This window comes from Ambystoma mexicanum, chromosome 14 (genome assembly GCF_040938575.1).
Source record: "Ambystoma mexicanum isolate Mex_15411 chromosome 14, UKY_AmexF1_1, whole genome shotgun sequence".
In the NCBI taxonomy this organism is placed as follows: domain Eukaryota; kingdom Metazoa; phylum Chordata; class Amphibia; order Caudata; family Ambystomatidae; genus Ambystoma; species Ambystoma mexicanum.
The window spans coordinates 537,132,203-537,154,929 of NC_090940.1; the positions used below are offsets into that span (position 1 = coordinate 537,132,203).

Genomic DNA, 22,727 nt, shown 5'->3' on the forward strand with positions numbered 1-22,727 from the left:
CTAACACTTGTCTCCCACAGACTAAGGGACAGGAGGATTTAATCCACCACTGGATGAATCTCCTTACTCCAGTCAGTCATACTTTCTGGAGAGACCATCAGCATTCTGGTGATTACACCCTGACCTGTGTTCTATGGTCAAATCAACCCCCTGTAGGCTGATTGACCATATTAATAATTAAGGATTCTCGCCCTTCATCTGTATTAACTATCTCAAGGGTTGGTGGTCTGTTTGAATTACAAATGTAGACCCATAACAGTATGGTCTAAACTTCTTCAAAGGCCACACACTCATGTTCTATGGCTGCCCATCTTGTTTCAGGTTCCTTCAGTTTCCTACTGATGAAGCAGATTCGGTGTTCCCTGCCTTTCTCATCCAGCTGACCAAGAACTGCACCTATACCTGTATTGGAAGCATCAGTTTGTACAATAAAGGATTGTTTGTAGTCAAGAGCTCTCAAGACTGGAGCTTGGCACAGGGCTTGCTTAAGTCCTTTTCAAATGCCTTAGTGCACTCCTCATTCCACCTGACCCTCTTGGGGAATTTGGGTGAGGAGATCACATTCAAGGGAAAAGCTATGGTCCTATAGTTCTCAACGAAGTTCCTATAGTAAACTGTGAGACCTAGAAAGGCTCTCCCTTGGGTTTGAGTAGTAGGGGTGTCCCAGTCCTGTACAGCTTGTACCTTGCTAGGCAATGTCCTTATTTCAATTCCTCCTACCTCATGTCCAAGATAGACCACTTTACTCTGACCGGTTTGACATTTACTTGCCTTTATGGTCAGATTGGCCTGCTCAAGAGCCTGAAATACAGATCCTAAGTGGCCAATATGTTCCTTCCAAGTAGAGATGAACCCTGCAATGTCATCCAAGTATGCCATGCAGAAGTCTTCCATCCCATTCAGAACATGATTTACCACCCTTTGGAATGTAGCAGTTTCATTCTTTAGTCCAAAAGGCTTAACCTTAAACTGTTAGAGGCCTCCTGGGGTTGAAAATGCAGTTTTCTCCTTGGCATGGTCTGTCAGAGCTATTTGCCAATTGCCTGATGTTAGGTCAAATGTACTGAGGTACTTGGCTGAACCAGGTTTGTCCACCATCTCATCTGTCCTAGGCAAAGGAGGGGCATCAGTCGTGGTAAAGGCCTTAAGAGCTCTATACACCACACAGAATCTCAATTCCTTGGATCCTGCATTTGGCACTAGTACAACTGGACTAGCCCATGGACTTGTACAGGTCTCTATTACCCCAAGATCAAGCATCTTGTTGACCTCTCTTTTGATGTGGGATCTCACATGTTCTGACATCCTGTAACCTCTGCTTTTAACAGGTAAACAGTCACCAGTGAGAATCTCATGCTGGCCCCAAGGGGTCAAGCCTGGTGTTAGTGAAAACAGAGGGGCAAACTGATTTAACAGAGTTTTGCACTCCTCCTGTTGTTCCAGTGTCGGATCAGATTAACTACTTCTATCTTCCCATCTAAAGGTTGTCCCCTGAGGAGGTCAGGTAGAGGCTCACTCTCCTCTTCCTCTTGGGCAGAGGCTAGAAGCAAAGTTCCCAGTTCTGGTCTAGAGACATAGGCCTTTAGACGGTTGGTGTGAAAGACCCTGGGGACCTCCTTAGAATTGCCTAAGTCCACCAAATAATTGGCCTCTCCATGTTTTCCCACAACCTTGAAGGGTCCAATCCATTTGTTCTATATGGCCCTCTGCCTTGTAGGTACCATAACTAGAACTAGCTGCTCTTGAGTAAACTCATCCATGTTGGTCTTCTGGTCATGCCAATGCCTGACCTACTTTCAAGTTATCAGAAGCTTCTTTCGTCATGTGTGTCATTCTCCTTCGGAGACCTAACACATAGTCAGTGACTCTCACTGGCTTGTGGGAAGGAGCACTCTCCAACCCCTCCTTGATTAGGGCCAATTGACCTTTAACCAGATGATCATAGAGAAGGTAAAAGGGACTGAATCCAACCCCTTCCTCAGGGACTTCTCTATAAGCAAAGAGAAGGCGTGGCAGTAGAATGTCTTACTTTCTTCTAAGGGGTTCTTCTAAAGCATCTATCATGCTCTTCATAGTTTTATTAAACCTCTCCACCAACCCACTGGTTTGGAGATGGTAGGCTGTTGAGAACTTGTAGTTCACTCTACAGTTTTTCCACATCGCTTGCATGTAGCGGGAAATAAAATTGGCCCTCTTGTCTGAGATAACCTCCTTAGAAAAACCTACTCTGATAAAAATACCAAGTAGGGCCTTAGCCACTGCCTGAGCAGTAACAGTTCTCATAGGTATAGCTTCAGGATTCCTGGTAGCATGGTCTACCACAACCAATATAAGTTGGTTGCCTGAAGATGTGGGAGGGTCTAAGGGACCAACAATTCCTACCCTCTCAAAGGGGACTCCCACCACTGGGAGAGGCACCAAAGGTGCCACGTTCTTGGCTCCACTCTTGCCAGAAGTCTGACAAGTGTGAAAGCTTCTACACAGCTTATAAACATCAGACTCCATCTTGGCCAGAAGAAATAAAGAGAAATCCTTTCCTTGGTCTTCTTAAAACTTAAGTGACCAGCTAGAGGAATCTTATGGGCTAACTGTAGAAACTGGGTCTCACCTCCTGAGGCACTACAAGTCCCCTGGGGTAGACGCAATAGGCTCACTGTAGAGGAGGCCATCCTCCCAGTACAACCCGTGCTTCCCTGGCACTTGCCCTTCCAGCTGGGAAGGTGCCTGTTGGCCAAGTCCTTCAAGGGTAGGACACTCTCTTTGACCTCTGCTGAAGTGTACCCTACAGGGGCCACCTTCTGCTAGCAAAGTCTGCAGCTCAGGATGGTCTTTAGGATCCAGATCTCCAACAGGGGGAAGTTCTTCTTCCAGCTCTGTGTCATCAGTAGCTGATTCAACCTCTTCTGGTTGAACCTCACATTCAGCCTCAGCTGGTGGAGGAGACATAGGTGTGACTGTCCTCTTGGGGATGTCCTGGTTTTGTGCACAGGAGTGCTACTTTTCTTATTAACTGAGACCTTGGGTTTCCAATTTGTCTCTTTCTTCCAGGAAGTAGAAGTTTGTCCTTCCTGTTGACTGGGTGTTTTAGGTTCTTCTGTAACAACCCACTGAGAGTTATTCAAGGTGAGCTCGCTGGCCTTCTTAGTTTGTTCCTGCTTCCTTTTACTGGGAGGACTGGGGATGCTCGATACAACGTTTTAGGTCATTCCCCAGCAGGACTCTCCCAGGCACCTCACTCTGAATACTGACAGGTATTCTTACAGTCATATTGTTGCATTGGATGAGAACTGAACTGGTAGTATTGTAACCATCTGAATAGGGCCTCCAGCAAACTTAGTGAGGCCTTTGGGTGCCTTAGCAACATCCCCAGGTTTGAAAAAGGTTTCATCCACCACTGTGATGCTGGCCCCAGTGTCTCTAATTGCAGGGGTCTCCTGACCATTTACAAGTTCATTGTCCTTGTAGCATTCTTTTGTGTTATCTGGTACAGAATTATACACATCTAAATTCTGCTGTTCCCACAGACCCAGGAACACTAAAGAAACACTGGCTGATTCTCCAATGGGTTATTCAGCCAATAGATGAAAGTTTCCACTTACCATATGTACTTCTCCCTCAGGGAGAAAAGCTAAGGGGGCATTTTCATACTCCAATCTTTCAACTTCCCCCACCTGCATTACAGCATCAGTTGCAACCTGGGGGAGCCTAGACAAAAGCCAAGGAATCAACTGATTCCATGTCTAACCCTGAATCCCATAGTTATATTCAAAAGCACCCAACCAATCCAAAATATCAAGCTTTGCATCATACATACTCACTGCTTCTTTAGGCATGCAAGGTCTCTTTGGACTGGATTGACCTAGAAGACTCTGGGATAGAAACATTTTCAAGAGACAATTTCTTCATTTCAAGAGCATGTTGCATTTCCATTTTCCTTTGTTTGATGTCCTGATGTTTGGTTTCAGCTTGGATTTCTAATCTTTTGAATTCTAACTCAAGTGTCATTTTCTCAAGAAACACACATTCTGGACTCAGTGATGGACCTTGTGGGGGTCCGAGTGGTTAAAGGTTGAGGCAAAGAGGCCTGTTGAGGTAGAGAGTGGCTCTCTTCCTGAGACTTCTCTGTCTCTTAAACAATATTAGAGTTAGACTCTGAATTATCATCCTCATTACCATTATCCACATTTCCTGCATTAGTAGGTGTGACAGGCTGCTGGGTGACTGACAGCTAGGCTGGAATGAATGGGAGCAAGCTGCATAAAAGGCTAGGCTTTTTGGCTTGGAAGGCAGCGTCGACCACTGGACGAAGGAATCTGAAGAAGACCTTGAAGAGGACGCCTGCTGCAACTCCTGGACTGTTGGTTTGCCCGGTGAAGCCCTGCTGCTGTGCTGAACCTCCAAATACGTATCGACAGAGAAGCTCCTGCAAGGACGACTTCTCCCTTTGAGTTGGTGCGACCAATCAACTCCAAAGTAAGCCAACTGGACATCCTCTCAACGCTGGTCGAGTATCCACTGCAGTCGCTGCTGGAACCGGATAGCCAGGGAGAGGAACACCAGTTTGTGTGCGTTGCTTTTAAGCTGGCCAAGAGCTTCAGGAAGATCCTCTGGACTCCCAGGAACCACGACTGACCGAGCCTGAGCCCGCTCAACAGAGTGCGGGACCCCAGAAGCAAGGAAAGGCCATCTCGACAGCCAGGAACCGCAGTGTTGCTATTTGCGGTAGATGCAAGAAGCTGAAACACCGAAAGCCACTTCTTTGAAGTTTGCCGCTTAAGAGCTGCGACCGTCACATTGCAGTGCAGGAGTCCCCACAAGTCCTACCCCTTGTCCCCACAACTGAGGCCCAGGAACAGCGAGATCTGCAGAGCTGCACAGGAACAGAAGTCATCTGCTGCACTTTTTTCTTCAACCTAAAGGTACTGTAAAGTGTAAGAGAACGTACCTCATGTTGTGTAGCCACTTGTCCTAGTTGGAGACTTGCTTGGTTGCATGTGTAGAGTTGCTTGCAGCTTCTTTAATTCACACGCCTAATCAGCCTGTGACGCTACTTTGATTTTCTTCTATTCTACCAAGACGTTTTAAACACTGGAAAATACTTTCTACTTACCTGCAAGAAGAACTTCAGTTCACCTTAACTTTTGCTAACTTAACATTGGCTGGCCTAGGGTGCCTGAATGGCTCTTCTCTCTTCTGCTTATGTGTTTTGCCTTCCTTCCAGGCAAGGGTTAACTGACTTTGCATTGAGGGGTTGTATTGGAAGTACTTACCTGCTTGAGAATAACTGTGTGAATACTTGTTTTATTCTAACTCTCTTCTCTTTAACACTACTCCCAAGAATATTCTAAATGCAACAGTGATATATTAATGCCAACAGCACCCTAGCTATTGAAGTCACCTGAGGGTGTAGGTAGGGCTTGGGGGTCATCCCAAATGGGTATTTGCTGATTTAGGTAACTAAGAGTGTGTATTTTGGAAGTACATTTGTGTGGTGTTTTATATTGCTCCCTTCTGAAGAAGGCTTATTCTAACTGACTGAGAAAATTGGATTAAAGTGCTATATAAACCCAATAAATACAAATAAATACAAAATAAATTAATAATTGCTTTACCAAGAAACCTTGTGTTTAAGAGTTTATTTGAATACTTGTCACTGTGAATCTCTGTGTTACTCCCCTTCAGCTCACATTGACCCCTCTTGAGATAAGCGTGGCTGCACCAAACGCTACCAACCTGTGTAGTGCAGACGTATACCAAAGGTTGGGTTTCTATTGCCAGGCGGTCAAGGTTGTTGTAGTGCACTCAAAGGGTACTGCATACAATCTTCAATACAATCAAAGGGTACTACACACAGCCCCTAATTGCTGAGTAGTCTCACTGTGAAATGATGAATGTAAAAGTCTGCAGCTATTGATAGCCTTTTAAAATACATGTGTCCCAGTGTTATCTTTTATAAATATGATCCATTTTCTTTTTTTTTGTTGCATGTTGTAAAAATGCATATTTCATCTTAAAACATCAATATTTGCAGCAATCGGCACATTCATAAGTGAATAATAATAGATTCAACCACTCCCTGTATTGGCATGTAGTTATAGATTGTATGTTATATGTACAAATACAAAGTGAAACCATTTTGCAATACAAATGTAGGTTTGAATAAGTATTTACCAAAGCAGGGGGAGCCTCCGTATTTTCCAGGCCCTGGCAGAAAACAGAAAAGCAGCAAATGTTAGGATCATGTTTACTTCATATATGGACACACGTTCTTCAAATTCTGTGACCAAACTAAAAGAACACCCTCCTCCCACTGCTCAAAACAAGAAGCTTTGCTCATCTCAGAAATAACAAAATGTGATATACGTGTCCATAGAGAAATCACCAACCACCGCTGGTAATGTTTGAGACTGCCAAAAGAACGCCATCAACCATAGCTGCTTCAAAGCAGCACCATAATCATCACCATGATCAACTATCATATCTAGTGCCAAAAATGGTAATTAAGATACTTTTTAGGGGTTCCATACTCAATGTTTTTAGCAGCCAAAGAAATATGTATCTTCAGCATTCAATCTCTAACTCACTTGCAGAGCCTTTAAACTGAAGCAATGGTAGGCAGAGAATTAACTGAAATACATCCATTAAGTAATAATAATTGCCTACTGAGCATGTAACTTAAACCCTTGTCACAAGACCTACAGTGCTAGAAACCAACAAGCATGTGCACCTGTGCTGGCATATGTGAGAAGCCTGAAGGTGACTCACTCGCTAGTCCCCAGAGGTCTGTCATCCAGGTGGTCCAGGACACGGCCATCGCTAGTGGATCCAGTTCCTGCGGGTTGACCAGTGGGGGATCACCTGGATGAGGGGAGTGGAGGGTGAACACTGAAGATTGAGATGCGGTACCCCCTTCCTTGTAACACCTTTTCCCCATCCTACCCTGTAGGATATTTAGAAGCTCTACCCTCCCCCCTTTTCTGACACGAACACTTCCTTAAACCGTAACAGACAACAGACTAACACCAGAGCCTTTTACCTGACATGGCCCATGGGTCAGGCAGAATCAGGCAATTGACAATAATCCCACACACATGACGGCCCTTTACCTTCCCCACAAGGATAAAAGGCAGAGCACGAGAGCACACTACACGCAAGGCCGAATGCATGAGGAAACCGTTACACCGAAATGGCAGTTCAAACGGAGGAGAAAGGCGGCAAGACCTGGAAGGACGACGAAGGGGGAACTGCCCTTGCCCTTTTCAACTCAGACCAGCAAAGCGTCCAAAAAGGGAATTACAAGACCGGGAAGTACAGCTGACATGTGGAGTAACAGATGTCAACGCTTCACAGGGGCCTCCAGCATTGACAACAGATGTCAACGCTTCACAGGGGTCTCCAGCATTGATAACAGGTGAAGAGGCACGCTGGCTACCATGGTACCGTTCTTGACTGCAGAGGCAAGCCAAGACAACAGACCTGATACAACCGTTGAGTCATCGGAGGAAGCTGATAGCAAAACCATATTGAGCCCAAGGTTGCAAGTGGCTACATTGGATGAACGCAAGAACTTGAGAGCAAAGAACTTGTGTGTGTTCTACCTTTTGGGGGAATCCTAGAGAAGGGCCTGCTGCAGAGTGGTCAGGTGCTGCAGGAGTGCTCATTTGAGTTACTCTCGCTGGTCCCTTTTGCATTGAAACTGCAAGTACCAGAATGCCCTAGGAAGTGGTCCTACAAGGGTCGTGTCAAATCCCTTGTACACTCGAAAGTCTCTGACACATTGCCAAGAAAAAGCTATGGGAAGTAAATCCTGCATAGTGCGAAAGTAAAGTGAGGTGCATATTTGGCAAACGTGAGGGATGTCTGTGAGTTGGGGTGAAGAGTACCCGTGAACATTGTGTAGACAGGTGTGAACCCGGCCGAGGGTTGTCCGCAGTAGAAAGTTGCAAGCTGCATTTGAAAGGCTGTAGTGAACCCGACGGAGGGAGGCCTAAATTGCAAAAAGGATCCGAGCCCGGTGGAGGGAGATCCAAGTGGCGAAGAGCAATCGCTCAAGGTCCAAGATTACAGAAGGAACTTTTGTTTGTTTGTTTTTTGATCGATCAGGCCTTCTAAGGCAAGAGACTTTGCAGAGAAGAGACTTGGCCCCTGAAGGTGCTGGTATTGTTGAACTGGAATTGTGAGCCTCATGCTGGAGAGGCGCAGGAGTGTGCTGTGTTCAGAAGTCCCGCCTTGTCCCATGCTAAAAACCTGGAGAAGGGAGACCCAGCCATACCATCCTGACTTATCATTTTGTGAACAATTCTTTCTTTTCTGGTGAACATTATCCCACACTCTTTTTGTAACTTAGTGGTAAGGATTGGCAATAGTTTTTTTAGTAAAGGCCCTTTTTATTTGACCAGATACCACTATGGCTGCCTTATTGTTATTTGATGATCGTAGCTTGCTCTCATTTTAGATTTAGGCTTAGATTAGGCGTTTATCTCACCCAGTATAAAGTTCAATAAACACCCTTGAACTCTGATCACTGGTGTCTTCTCAGGTCTGGTGCAAGTGTGAGTTAGGTTGTGCACATAATTGTCTAATGTATTGTCAATATGTATTATAATGCCTTGGTTAACACTGAATTGATAATAATTCAGTTGAAATGGGTTCAGGTTGGTTTGGCCTTAACTTTACATTATACAGAATGAAGGTTCCACAATCCATCATGGAGACAATGGTGCTGGGAGCAGATTGGAGAAAAGAGTACTCTCCTAGTCCTCACAGGTATTCTAAACTTCCTTTCATTGTCCAAGTTTGAGCAGGAAGGTCCTCTGTTGGATAAGGTCCAGGTTTAGGCCCAATAAGACTGTTTTACAGGAATTCAGGAGAAAGAATACTTCAAGTCAAGATCCCCAGACAATTCAAATCAGTGTGGGACAAGAAAACCATAATGTTTGGTGGGAGTGCAGCACAACAGATATAAATTACAGTTGTACAAGAACGTTTTGTGTTGGAATTGCCTTTAGGTACTTAGTTAGATATTTAGTTTATCTGTTCATGTTGTTTGATTCCTAACTTTCGTTCTTTGATGCCTCTGCGCCACACTGCTGAAGAAATAGAAGATCGTAATTGAAATAGAGCAGTGTTTAAGCAGCGCTCTTCCACTAGTGTTACTTGAAAGCATATTCGTGCAACGCTGTTAAACATTTACTGAAGTAAGACTGTTCTGTGAAGCAGTACTCGCAATTGAAAAAGAACAGTGTACTAGCAGCGCGCATGAGCAAGCATTTATTTATAAGTATGTTATCTGAATATCCATTTGTTCGACAGCACTAAAACATTTATTGAGATTAGTTTGTTTGGTGGAGCGGAACTCTTACGCTCCTAGAGGTCATTGAACAAACTGTGAGTTAGTCGTGGAGCGTACCAAGATGCAGTGCATCGTTTCTTCTTTGAATTTGCCTGGTTGAGGGAAGCATCTCTTCTCAGACGATTCCAACGCACGCCTGGATTGGAGTAGTGTCTTCTCCCCAGCACACATACGGCAGAGAGCAACGTTTAAGTTTTCAGTGCTCTCAGAGTCCTAGGGCTTAAAAAGGAGACCTCCTCTTCGGGTCAGATGTAACTGCCTCTGTTTCTACTTCGCCAACAAGTTGCTAGCAAGGGGTAAAAATGATTAAAGAAAAGTTCAGCACACCTTGAAAAAAAACTGAGTTTTCTTCAGATTAAGAACTTCAGTATAAAAAAGACAATTTGAGACCAGAGAACATTTACATACTGCCAGTGCAGGAGTGCCAGGTGGCGTTGCACATGAAGAAGTTCAAGACAGGATTATTTGTGAGCCACCTGATTGACATTACAACTGTCTGCATTTATTATTCCTCCCAGCTTTAAATGTGGGGATGATATCGGAATAGTTCGAGATTTAGAGTGAATTTTAACCTGATTGTTTCTTGATTCCCTTCAGATTTCCGACTAGCCAGAAGACAGGAATCTGTTGTTTGTTGTTTTATCCACTTCCCCTTTCCCTTGAGGAGGTTGGACTTCCAGATGTTAATATTATCAGCTGTTGATCAAACCTCAGAGGGCTTCTGTTCGGTTCAGCAGCTCCCACGGACAAGAACTCATCAGGACCGGACAGAATGAACGGTCCTCTTGAATCCACCTGAGCTGTTAAATCTCGTGGGAGGCAAATATGGAATCTTTGGGGGATTTTGTTTAGGAATTGAGGGAGGAGATGCGAGTAGCTAATTTGGAAAATGTCAAATTAAGCAAGAGAGTACAGGAGTTTGGCGATAAAATGTCGCAAATTCAGATATCCCTTGGGCAACAGCAATTCCCAGAGCATGGGGTTTCTGCAGGAGAACCTCAGCCATCAATTTTGGTTACAGAGTGTGCTAGAGAAAACTTGGGCACAGGAAGAGGGGCCGGTGTTGCGCAAGTGCCAGTTCTGCTTGCAGCTCCAGAACGATTTGGAGGAGATCCCAGATAATTTCAAACTTTTGCGACCCACTGTGAATTACACTTCCTCTGTAGACCTGAGGGGTTTCCCACTGAGGCAGCTAGGGTTGCCTTTGTTTCATCCTATTTATCAGGGGAAGCTGCAACATGGTCAGTTTTATTAGTTGCTCAGGAAAATCCGATTTTGAAGAATTTTGTCCTGTTCAAGGAGGAATTTAGGAAAATGTTTGGCAAAAGACACATTTCTCAGGAAATTGATGGGGAATTGCTAGAATTAAAGCAGGGGGCTAGGGATTTAACAAGTTACTTCACCCAATGTAAGTCTTTAGTTCTGGAAAATGGGTGGCCAGAGGAAACAAGAGCTTCTTTATTCTATAGAGGATTGCAGGATGAGTTGAAAGACGCCTTAGCAGTTGTAGTGGATTGACCAACAACTTGTAAGGCTTTAATGGACCTAGTTATGCAGGTAGATTTTCTGTTGGGAGAACGGAAGAATGTGCGTAGAAAGGGCTGGAGTGAGACAAAGCCTCAGTGGGCAGATAAGTCAAGGACCCGATTTGTCAAACAAGGAAGTGAAAGTCAAGGTCATGGAGCAGGGAAGGAAGGGTCCGTTATCTAAAGAGGAGAAGGACAGATGTAAAGCAAATAATGTATGTTTATATTGTGGTAGAAGTGGTCATTTCTTGGGAAATTGTCCGTATTCCCCAAAAGGAGTTAAATCTACCAGCAGCAGATTCCAGCATGTCGCCAATACGCTTCAGGCAGCAGTATCACACATCACAGTTAATGTATCCTTACATTTTGAGGGTAAGTTAAAGTGGTCAGGCCCAGTGATGATTGATTCTTGCGCAACAGGACATTTAATGTATTGGGGTCTAGCGAAAACTCTGGGAATTCCTTTAATCCTGAAGGGAGTTGTGGGTAAGGTGAGGACTGTGGATGGTTCTCTTTTGACTTCAGGGCCAATCACTCACAAAACCGTTCCATTGTTAATTGTCATGGAGGAAAATCATGGGGAAATTATAGCTTTCAAATTAATTGATGCACCACAGTTGCAGATTATTTTGGGAATGCCATGGTTAACCTTCCATAATCCAGCCATCGATTGGAGTAGAAGAGTCCCAGAGTTTGAATCAGAATTTTGTAGAGAGTAATGTTTCCATTTCAATGGGGAAGATCAGATTGATAGTGAGAATCAAAGGCGGGTTCTAGCAATGACGGAAGGAGGTAGAGTAACTCATTCGATTGGTGCCATAGTGGGAATATTGCCTGAGTGTTACAGGGATTTAGAGGAGGTCTTTAATGAAGTCGAGGCGGGTGCGTTGCCACCACATAGGTCATACGATTGCAAGATTGACTTAGAGGATGGAGCTTTTCTGCCTAGTAGTAGGGTCTATGCGCTGACTGAAAGTGGGAATGATTACTTGAAGGAATATATTTATGAACATTTGAAAAAAGGTTTTATCAGACATTCACAATCCCCAGCAACCACACCTCCATTTTTGTACCCGAAAAAGAAGGGTAATTAAGAGCTTATATTGATTATCGTTCCCTGAATAAAGTCACCATAAAAAAATTATATCCTTTGCCATTGATTTAGAAAATGCTGGACTGAATCCAGGGTGCAACTATTTTCTCCAAATTGGATTTCAGAGGGGCCTATCATCTGGTTAGAGTTAGACAAAGGAATGACAAGGGTATGAGTGGAAAACAGCCTTCACAACTATATTTGGATTATTTGAGTATCCAGTAATGCCGTTTGGGTTATGCAATGCCCCAGCAGCATTCCAGTTTGTTTATAAATGACGTACTAAAATACATTTTGGGATATTTTTGTTGTAGTATATATTGGTGATATTTAAATTCTTCTCAAAATCTGGAGCAACATCAACATCATGTCAGACAAGTACTATTGAAGTTAAAGGTGCATAACCTCTTTGCAGAGTTGGAAAATAGTCAGATCCAAACACAGACCGTTGAGTTCCTTGGTTTTATTATTTCCCTGCATGGGCTTGTGATAGATGACAAGAAAGTGCAAGCGGTGAAGATCTGGCCAACGCCTACCTGAGTGAAAGAAGTGCAAAGTTTTTTGGGATTTGCAAACTTTTACAGGAGATTAATTGAGGGTTTTTCCCACATTATTACACCAATAACTAAATTTCTGAACAAGGGAGTTAAATTCTTTCAGAATGAAGAGGCTGAGGAAGTGTTCAGAGTTTTACAGAAGAAGTTTGTCTCAGGACCAATTTTGTTACATTCAGACCCTTCCAAAGCCTTTTTTCGTTGAAGCAGATGCATCCAATTTAGCTATGGGAGCAATTTTATCTCATCGTCATGGAGAAACTGGTCCGTTCGATCCAGTAGCATATTTTTCTAAAAGAATGTCAACAGCCGAGTGTAACTATACGACAATGGACAGAGAATTATTAGCTATCAAGGCGGACTTTGAAGAATGGCGACATTATTTAAAGGGAGCCCGACATACGGTTACGGTTCTCACAGACAATATAATTTGCTTTTTCTTAAGTCAGCCAAGCCATTAACTCCCAGATAGTTACGATGGTCTTTGTTTTTTGCAGATTTTGATTTCATTGTTACCTTCAGGCCCGGAAAGTTAAACGGGAAAGCAGATGCCCTTTAGAGATAGTGCCCTGGAAGTGAGCAGGAAAAAGGAGTGAGTCCAAAACCTCTAATTTCTGAAGAAGACTTTTATATTAGCCAACACCTTTGAGGAGGAGAGTTTGCTTTGGGAAATCCAGCAAAGTTTTTATTCTGAACAAATGAACGATTGGATGCGTCAAGATCCAGTTCGATCCATTAAAGAAGGGTTCCCATACTTTGATTCCAAATTGTTTCTTCCAAATGAAGTTGTGTGAGAAAAGATTCTCAAATCAAATTTGGCAGGTCACCCTGGATTTCTGAAAACATTGGAATTAGTGCAAAGGCGTTTTTGATGGGAAAGAATGAGTGACATTTTGTTAATACCTGTAAGAAATGTGCCAAATCTAAGGCCACTGTCGGAAAACCTGCGGGTCTGTTAAAACCTTTATCAATCCCTCCACGACCGTGGCATACTGTCTCATAAGACTTTATGGTCGATCTTCCTAAGGATCAGGGATGTACGAACCATACTTGTTGTGGTAGATTGTTTCTCCAAAGAAGGTAATTTCATACCTCTTAAAGGGAAGGTCAAAGCCTCTTGTTTAGCTCAAGGTTTTCTTCAAGAAATAGTTTGTCTGCATGGTTTGCCAGGTCAACTAATTTCTGATACAGGGTCACAATTTGTTTCCAGGTTTTGGAAGGCTTTCTGCAAGGTTTTGGGAGTGGGGATTCAAATGATTTCAGGTTATCATCCTGAAGGAAATGGACAAGTAGAAAGAGTGAATTAAGAATAAGAAAAGTACCTACAAAGTTTTTGGGAAGAAGACAAAAGTTGGGTGTAGTTGCTGTGGATGGCTGAGTTTGCATATAACAAAATAAATATTCAACCTTAATGTCTCAGTTTTTGTGTAGTCGAGGTTATCATCCTCATTTTCTGAAGGAATTGGTGACAGAAGAGATGAATAATCCTGTGGTTGAGGAAAGATTATTTTATTTTATTTATTTGCATTTTGAAAGCGCTCACACAGCCCGGGGGCATCAAGGTGCTGTTACAGGAATATGTCTTAGTTGCGTATTTATAACGCGCTTAATACCCAGAGGTTTCTAAGCACGGACCCGGGGATCGAAACTGTGTTGCTTTGTGTCCAAGGCGAGCACGTTGCCGCTGAGCTATCCTTCAGGGACGGGTTTTGAGAGAAGGCTAGGAGAGGGCAACTAGAGTTCTGCTGAAAATTAAGATTGATTATAAAATGTTTGCTGACTAGTGCAGAGCTAATCCTAATTATGTTGTCAGAGATTTGGTTTGGCTTTCTACTAAATTCATTAGTCTAAAAGGAAGAAACACATTTAGTGTGAGATTTATTGGTCCCTTTGAGATCGAAATAGTAATGGACCCAGTTACTATCAAACTAAAATTGCCACATAGTTTGAAAGTTCATCCAACATTTCATATCAGTCTACTCGCCAATAGTTTGCGAGAAAAATGCAGAGGAATTTTAAGTTAAATCAATATTGGATTCAAGAAAATCTAGAGAGAGGTTACAATACTTAATTGACTGGGAAGGGTTTGGCCCTGAGGAGTGTACATGGGAGTTTGTTAAGGATGTTCATGCTCCAAAATTGATAACCAAATTTCACAGGAGAAATACAACCAAGCTAGGCCCTGATGGCAGGGCTTAAAGAGGGGGCAGTGTCAGTTCTGGTATAAGTGTGAGTTAGGTTTTGCACAACATTGTCTAATTTATTGTCAATATGTATTATGATGAATTGGTTAACTCTGAATTGATAATAATTCAGTTCCAATGGGTTCAGGTTGGTTTGGCCTTAACTTTACATTTTACTGGGAGAAGGTCTACCTATCAATTATGGAGACAATGGTGCTGGGAGCAGACTGGAGGAAGGGTTCTCTTCTAGTCTTCACAGGCATTCTAAACTGCCTTTCATTGTCCAAATTCAAGCAAGAAGGTCCTGTGTTAGAGAAGTTCCAGGTTTAGGCCCAATAATATTATGTTACAGGAATTCAGGAGAAAGAATACTTCAAGTCAAGATCCCCAGACAATCAAAATCCGTGTGAGACACAAGAAAACCAGAATGTTTGGTGGGAGCGCAGCGCAACAGATATAAATTACAGTTCTACAAGAAAAAGTTATGTTGAAATTGCCTTTAGGTATTTAGTTGGATATTTAGTTTATCTCTTCATGTTGTTAATTCCTTACTTTTGTTCTTTGATGCCTCCGTGCTGCACTGCTGAGGAAATAGAAGATCGTATTTGAAATAGAACAGTGTTTCAGCAGCGCGCTTGAGCAAATGCTCTTCCACTAGTGTTACTTGAAAGCACGTTCATGCAACAATGTTAAACATTTACTAAAGTAAGACTGTTCAGTGAAGCAAACTCAAAATTGTAAAAGGACAGGGTACTAGCAGCACGCATGAGCAAGATTTCATTCATAAGTATGTTATCTCTAGATCTATTTGTTCGACAGCACTAAAACATTTATTGAGATTAGTTGTTTGGTGAAGCAGAACTCTTACGCTCCTTGTGAACATTGAACAAACTGGGAGTTAGTCATGGAGTGTACCAATATGCAGAGCAACGTTTCGTCTTTGAATCTGCCTGGTTGAGAGAAGCGTCCGTCGTCAGACGATTCCAACGCGCGCCTGGATCGGAGTAGTGTCTTCTCCCCAGGACGCATATGGCAGAGAGCAGCGTTTATGTTTTCAGTGCTCTCAGTGTTCGAGGGCTTAAAAAAGAGTCCTCTTCTTCGGGTTGGATGTAACTGCCTTTGCTTCTACTTAGCCAGCAAGTTGCTAGCAAGGGAAAAATCGGATTAAAAGAAAGTTCAGCACACCTTGAAAAAACAAAAGAGTTTTCTTCAGATTAAGAACTTCAGAATTATAGTCTTTCATCTGAAAATTTAAAGTGATATAAATGAGACAATTTGAGACAAAAGAACATTTACTTACTGGCAGTACAGTTCAGGAGTGTCAGGTGGGGTTTCACATTAAGAATCTCAAGACAGGATTATGTGTGTGCCACCTGACTGACATTACAACTGTCTGCGTTTATTATTCCTCGCAGCTCTGTGAGGAGGATAACAGGCACTGATTTAAATGTGGGGATGACAGAGTTAGAGATTTAGAGTGAATTTTAACCTGATTATTTCTTATTTCCCTGCCGATTTCTGACGAGCCAGAACACAGGAATCTGTTGTTTGTTGTTTTATCCACTTCCACTTTCCTTTGAGGAGGTTGGACTTCCAGCTGTTAAAATTATCAGCTGTTGATCAAGCCTCCTGGATGGTCTGTGGTGTTCAGCAGCTCCAGTGGACAAGAACTCATCAGGACCGGCCATGTCTGTCTTTACTGTTGCCACCATGAGTTCCTTACCATGTGGTGTCAGGGGTGGGACTCAATTGAAACTAATTGGGGAACCCCTACAGTTTCAGAAATGTAGTGATCAAGCTTCTAACCCTTCTGTTGGCACAAATGAATCGATAGGTTTCGATATTTGTAGCAGTATGGAAGCTGTCATTCCCCCTGGGAAAAGTGGAATGATTCCTACTGATTTAGTTTTGATACCCCCTCCAGTGTGTTACATCAGGTTAGCCCCAAAATCTGGCCCAGCATGGGAGTTTGGTATTGTTCCCACATCACTTACCTGGGGCAGGGGGCGCGCTTGTCGTTCCCGGCACGCCCCGTCCTGGCGTCTTTATCCCCGATTTCGGCTGGGGGGACAGCAGCCTTTTGCGGCACTCGGTGCTTCCGGGTTTCCCGTATCTTTGGGCTCGCACATGCGCTGAAGGCCGTGTTTCGCCCTTCGCGCATGCGCCGTCCACAGAGCGCTTGGGAAGCCGCAAGCTTGCTTCCCAAGCCTCGTTTTGGGCGTGGCAGTACCCGGGGACAGCACGGCTTGCGTTCTAAGCCTCCCGGGTGCTTCCGGCCCTATTTAAGGGCCTGTGTCTTGTAACACACTGCGTCTCAACGCGGTTTTCATTTGGATCGTGTCCTCGCGTCCAGCTCCCTGCAGCTGTTCCTTAACTGCTTCAGCCTGTTTCCTTGCTTCTTCCCTGGTTTCCCTTGCTGGTTCCCGTGGGGGTTGTCTCTGCTCCCTTCCAGTCCTTTTGGTTCCCCCTGGGTTCTCCTTATATACTTGGGTCTCCTTATTAGGCAGCCTTAGGGTTCTGACCACTGCACTGTTCCTCTCAGCCAATTGCTTCTGGCTCTGTTCTGCCTCCTTGGGGGTCTCTGCCTCTCGTCAGACTTCAACTGCTGGAACTGCTACAGCCTACTCAAGCTTCGGCCTTTTGCCTGTTGCCATTTCCTGGAGTCATTGCTGCATTCAGCTGTGGACAATCATCTCAAGCTTCTGCCTTTTGCCTGCTGCCATTTCTTGGAGATATTGCTGTAGTATTCAGCTGTGGACTATCATCATTGTGTCAAGACCCGCCTTCCCTGACAGTGCTTGCACTGTCCCAATGTCACGAAAATCAGGGAAGCGCGCATCCGTGGCGTTGGGAGCCGGTCCACTTCTGACCCTGTTGATTCCAGGGTGAGGGTTGTGCCGGTTTCTCGCGTTACACTTTCTGCATTCATCAGTCAGACAGCCTGGCGACTTCACCACGACCGACAACCGGAAGTTCAGGTATTCAGCGCCCACGAGCCGCTTTCCTTAACAGGTATACATGTTTTAGAAGGCGGCATCGACCTCGACTTCCAAGGGGACATAAAGGTTCTCTTACAGAATCATGGCAAAATCCCATTTGAAGTACATTGTGGGGATCAAATTGCTCAAGGAATTTTGGAACGGGCACTTTTCCCTCAGTTTAAAGAAAGCAAACCAGTCAAAACAGAAAGAGGTTAATTTGGCTTTGGGGAAAATTATAAACCTTCCAACATCAAAGAAACGAAGGGAGAGGAGCCCACCATCTATTCCGATCTAGCCTTCGCCCAGCGAAATGACCCTGCTCTCGCTGAAGCTTTTCTACATGGTATTCCGGAAGGAGAAGGTATAGGAAAAGGGAGCCCCTTTTTCTTCTTAAAGCAGGGATTGTTATACAGAAGAGAAACATAGACAGAAGGGTTAATAAAAACACAATTGGTGATCCCCAGGACCCACCAAAAGGTTTTTTACTGGAAATCGCATTCCCATCTTACCTGAGGCCACTTAGGGCAATCCAAAACCCAAGCACACATCAGTGGGAAGTTTTACTGGCCAGTTATCCACGCCAATATAAAGACCTTTATCCAGACGTGTGAAATATATACAAAAAAACTAGCACACATGTCCCATTGTCTCCTGCCGCTTTGAATCCTTTACCAATCATAGAAGTCCCTTTTTCAAGAATCAGAATTGACATTATTGGACCTCTAGATGGTTGATTATGCCACTAGATACCCCAACGCATTCCCAATGCAATATAATACCACACAGCAAATCCTTAAACACCCCCTACTATATTTTTCCAGGGTTGGCTTTCCCAAGGAAATATTGACCGATCAAGGTTCAAATTTTAGGAGCAAGCTCATGGCAGAGGTCAAAGAGCTACCCCATATTACCACCTTACGAACGCCTGTGTACCATCCCCAAACTGATTGCTTGGTAGAAAGATTTATCAAGACCCTACAATTAATCCTGTGAACATTAGCAGAGAAGGAGGGGAACGACTGGGACCGCATGATCCCGTGGGCACTATTTGCAGTGAGGAAAACCTCACAGGACTCTATGGGATTTTCCCCTTTTGAACTACTTTATGGTAGAGAGCCCAGATATGTCCTGGACATGCTCTGGGAAACCTGGGAAGAACGTGAAGGGGCACTGATTCCCATCCCACAAACTGCAACCTGAATGGGAGAACATATGAGACTTGTTCAAGATCTAGTCAGCACTTATATGGAAAAGGCCCAAAGCCCAAAAAAATCTAACCAAGACAAGAAAGTAAGCTTTAGATTGTTTTATATAGGACAAAAGGTATTGGTCCTATTACCCACCTCAGACAAAAAGCTTGTTTCTAAGTGGCATGGGTCCTATGAAATAGTAGAATGAGCGGGAACCTGCACCTATAAAGTAGCCCAACCGGACAGAAAACCGAAAGTCCATTTATATCACGTGAATCTCTTAAAGGAGAGGACAGAAAACCTGTCAGCAAACCATGCCAAAGTGCATTCCTGTTTGGTTCCAGAAGATATAGACAACTTTGAACTAATTCCTCCTGAGTTGTCCACTCAAAAACAAAAAGATCTAAAGGATGTAATTACATCCTTCCCTGATGTATTTTCAGACAAACCAGGAAGAATCAAAGGCACTTACCATTATATTAGAACTCCCAACGGAAAAGTGGTACATTTAAAACCGTATAGAATCCCAGAAGCCTGTAAACAGATAGTGATTGAGGAAATAAACAGCTGTGGGGATTCTAAGAGTTTCTGGTCTAAGATGGGGGTTGCCGATTGGGGGAGTCAAATTCAGTTGCAAAGTTCGATTCCGGACGCAGCGTGGGCAGATTATTATGGTGACCTCTATCGAGAGGATTGTCGGACTTCGATGGAGCCATGTACCTGTTTTGTTCCAGCTCTGGTCCCACCTTTGCCTTTGATGTTCACTGAGGCCCTAGTGGAGCTTGCGCTGGTGCGCCAAAAGTTGAGTGAGGCTCCAGGCCCAGATAGAGTACCGACAGACTTTTTTAGAAATGAGTCCTTAGTCTGGGTACCCTATTTGACTAAATTATGTAATGCAGTGTTCGCTAGGACGAAGGTCCCAGGGTCTTGGACTACGGCAGAAATCATACCCTTACATAAAAAGGGGGCACGTGATGACCAAGTTAATTTTAGGCCCATTTCCTTAGTGGATGCTGGGGGGAAGATGTTTGCCAGGGCTCTCCTATTCCAGCTGGATGACTGGGTGCTGAGCACTGGAGTAATAGACCATCGCCAGGCGAGGTTTTGTGAGGGACTGAGTATGTTCTATCAAAGCCTCCGACTGGTTTGTGGGAAATACCCTGTGCTTAGAAAGGTAAAGGTTTACACAGTGTTTGTTGATCTGCGTACCGCCTTTGATATGGTCCTGCAGGCGTGTCTATGGAAGGTACTTGAGGAGCTAGGCATTCCCGCTGCTTTGCTCTCAGATATTCAGAGCCTTTACATAGGGAATGCGGTGGTGGTCTGCTGGAGCCCTGATGGGAGCACTTCCCGCAGCATTGACATCCAGAACGCAGTGCGGCAGGGATGTGTGCTGGCACCTAGGCTATTCTGTATCTTCATTAACAAAGTTTAGAAGAGACTCTTGGCTGTTCAGACTGACACCCCTTCGCTAGCAGGTGACAAGTTCCCTGCATTGTTGTTTGCAGATGATGCAATGCTCCTCTGTCTTACACCTGCTGGCATGTATAAACAATTGGAGATTTTTGTGGCTTTCACTAAACGTAATGGGCTTTTCTAGAATATTACCAAAACTAAAGCCATGATTTTCAATGCCAATCCCAAGAAGAAGCAGAAGCGTTTATCTCTCTCCCTGGAGGATGGTTTGATTGAGCAGGATTATTTAGGTTTGAGAGTCATGGCGTCATGTAGTTGAAAATGCAGATTGAAAAGGCCAATCTCACCTTGGTCAGGTATAATGGGGCCCTTACCAGATTTACCAATGAGCATGGGATTGGGCATTGCGGGTCTCGTTGGAGGCCTACAAAGCACAAGCACGCCAGGCAGCTTTGTACGGGGCGGAACTTTGGGGACAAGTGGATATTCAGCCCCTTGTCCACTACAAGAGACCACATTTTTGAAAAATATTCAAGGGTTGCCCACTGCTGCTCAGAATATCCCAGTGCTTTTGGAGCCTGGATTAGAGGGGTTCGAGACGATCTGTAAATTGCACCTGGTCCTCTACTGGGCCCACTTGTGGTCCAATCATCATCCATTTTTAAAAAAAATATATTTTATTATTTTCATTAACAAACCCAACCATATTATCAATTCAGAGTCAATGAAAATCCAGAGAACCCCCCGCCCACCCTTCCCTCCCTCCCAACTTCCCAAGACCACTCAGTTCTGTGTTAGGATCATTCAGCACCGCAAGTTATCGTGGGATGTCCGTGTCTCCATCGGAGGACCTCTCATCATTCGGGTGGAACAGGGTCACTGTAAGTGCCACCCATTGTAGTAGGTCATCAGAGGTGTCCAGCTTTTGTTGTCGCTGCGCGTTCTCCCAGGCCCGTGTTTCTGCAGCCGACCATCTACGGAGGTCCTCCCACCACAGTGATACGCTAGGGGCTTTGGGGCTTTTCCACCCCATGGCAATGCGTCTTTTTGCTAGAATGTACATTAGGTCTTAAGTTTGTTTAAAGGCTTGTTTTTTTTGTTTTTAGGGTATCTGCCCAGGATGCACGCCTTTGGTGTCTCCACGTCCAGAGCGATGTCCGCTTCGGCCACCCTTGCCTTGATTTGTGCTCAGAAGGATTGTATTACTTGGCATCCCCAGAACATTTGGGTCATCCCCACGCAAGGTTCATTACATTTGGGGCATTCAGTGGTTTTTGCTCCTTTGAATCTGGAGATGACATCTGGGGTGAGGTATGCTCTATTAACGATGTAGAACTGTATAAGTTGCAGTCGGGCATTCCTGGATACTTTTTTGTGATAGTGCGTTATAGTTTCCCATTCTTTGTTATCGAACTGCAGGCCTAGTTCGAGATACCATTTCACTTTGCACTTGAGGTCTTGTTTGGTGAAGCTGGTGAGCAATGTCTCATAGAGTCTCGAGGTTTCGTCTCCTTCTGCGGCGCTTATCAGGTTCTTGATGGCCTCGTACCCAGTATCCAGGTTTTCGATTGCCGGCCAACGGCTTGTGAGTCTTCTTACCACGGCACTGTGCAAGAGGAACTGTCCTGTTGGTAGCCCAGAGGCCTCCTGCAGCTCTGCGAACGTAAGGGTGCCCTGGTCATAGACCAGATCTCCAAGGGTGGCAACGCCATGGGTCTCCCAAGTGTCTCTTATCGCCCTCGGGCCTCCTGGTCTGGTTGTCATGGTTGCAGCTATTGGGATCTGAGGGGAGTAAGGGTCAACTATGTTTGTGGTCTTGCAGGCTCGTTTCCATATCTGGGTCCCAAGGTTAATTAGGTATGAGTTGTGCTGCTTTGGTCTTGGCGTGATCCAGAGCAGGTCCCTGAGCAGCATGTGGGAGACAGCAGGCTGCAGGAGGCGAGTGTCCGTTGTAACGTCATCAGCCATCCACTGGATCACATGCTTCAGTTGGCCCGCTAAGTAGTAGAGTTCGAAATTGGGGACCTTGAGGCCACCTTTGTCATAAGGTCTCTTTAGTGTTTCAAGTGCGACTTTGTATCTTCCCTCTTGCCATAGGAACTTCCTGCAGAGTTTATTTAGGTCCTTGAAGAATTGCTGCAGGATATTGTATGGGACATTTGTGAAGAAGTATAACAGTCTAGGTAGTGCCACCATCTTGAGAAGGCCCGCTCTGCCAGCTAACGAGAGCGCAGTTTGCTCCAGAAGTCCATTGATTTCATCAGGCCATCTTTAGCTCTCGCGGTATTTAACGCGTTGCAAGAGGATTCAATTCAACACTACAGCTAAGTCAACGCCTAGTCTATAATACTGAATGAAAACCCTTATTGATATATCTTTATGTCCAGTTCATGCGTTCTGGATGACTACCCCTATATAACACCCCTCTATTG

General features: G+C 44.4%; 1 protein-coding gene across 1 annotated transcript in view; it reads right to left on the bottom strand.

Annotated features, from left to right (window-relative positions):
• Nucleotides 1–22,727, bottom strand: part of LOC138527211 (retinitis pigmentosa 1-like 1 protein) — an 823,506-nt gene that overhangs the window by 658,245 nt on the left and 142,534 nt on the right. Inside the window, exon 4 of the mRNA XM_069638329.1 lies at nucleotides 6,172–6,204. Coding sequence (XP_069494430.1) covers nucleotides 6,172–6,204 — 33 coding nt within the window. The remainder of the gene's footprint in view (nucleotides 1–6,171; nucleotides 6,205–22,727) is intronic.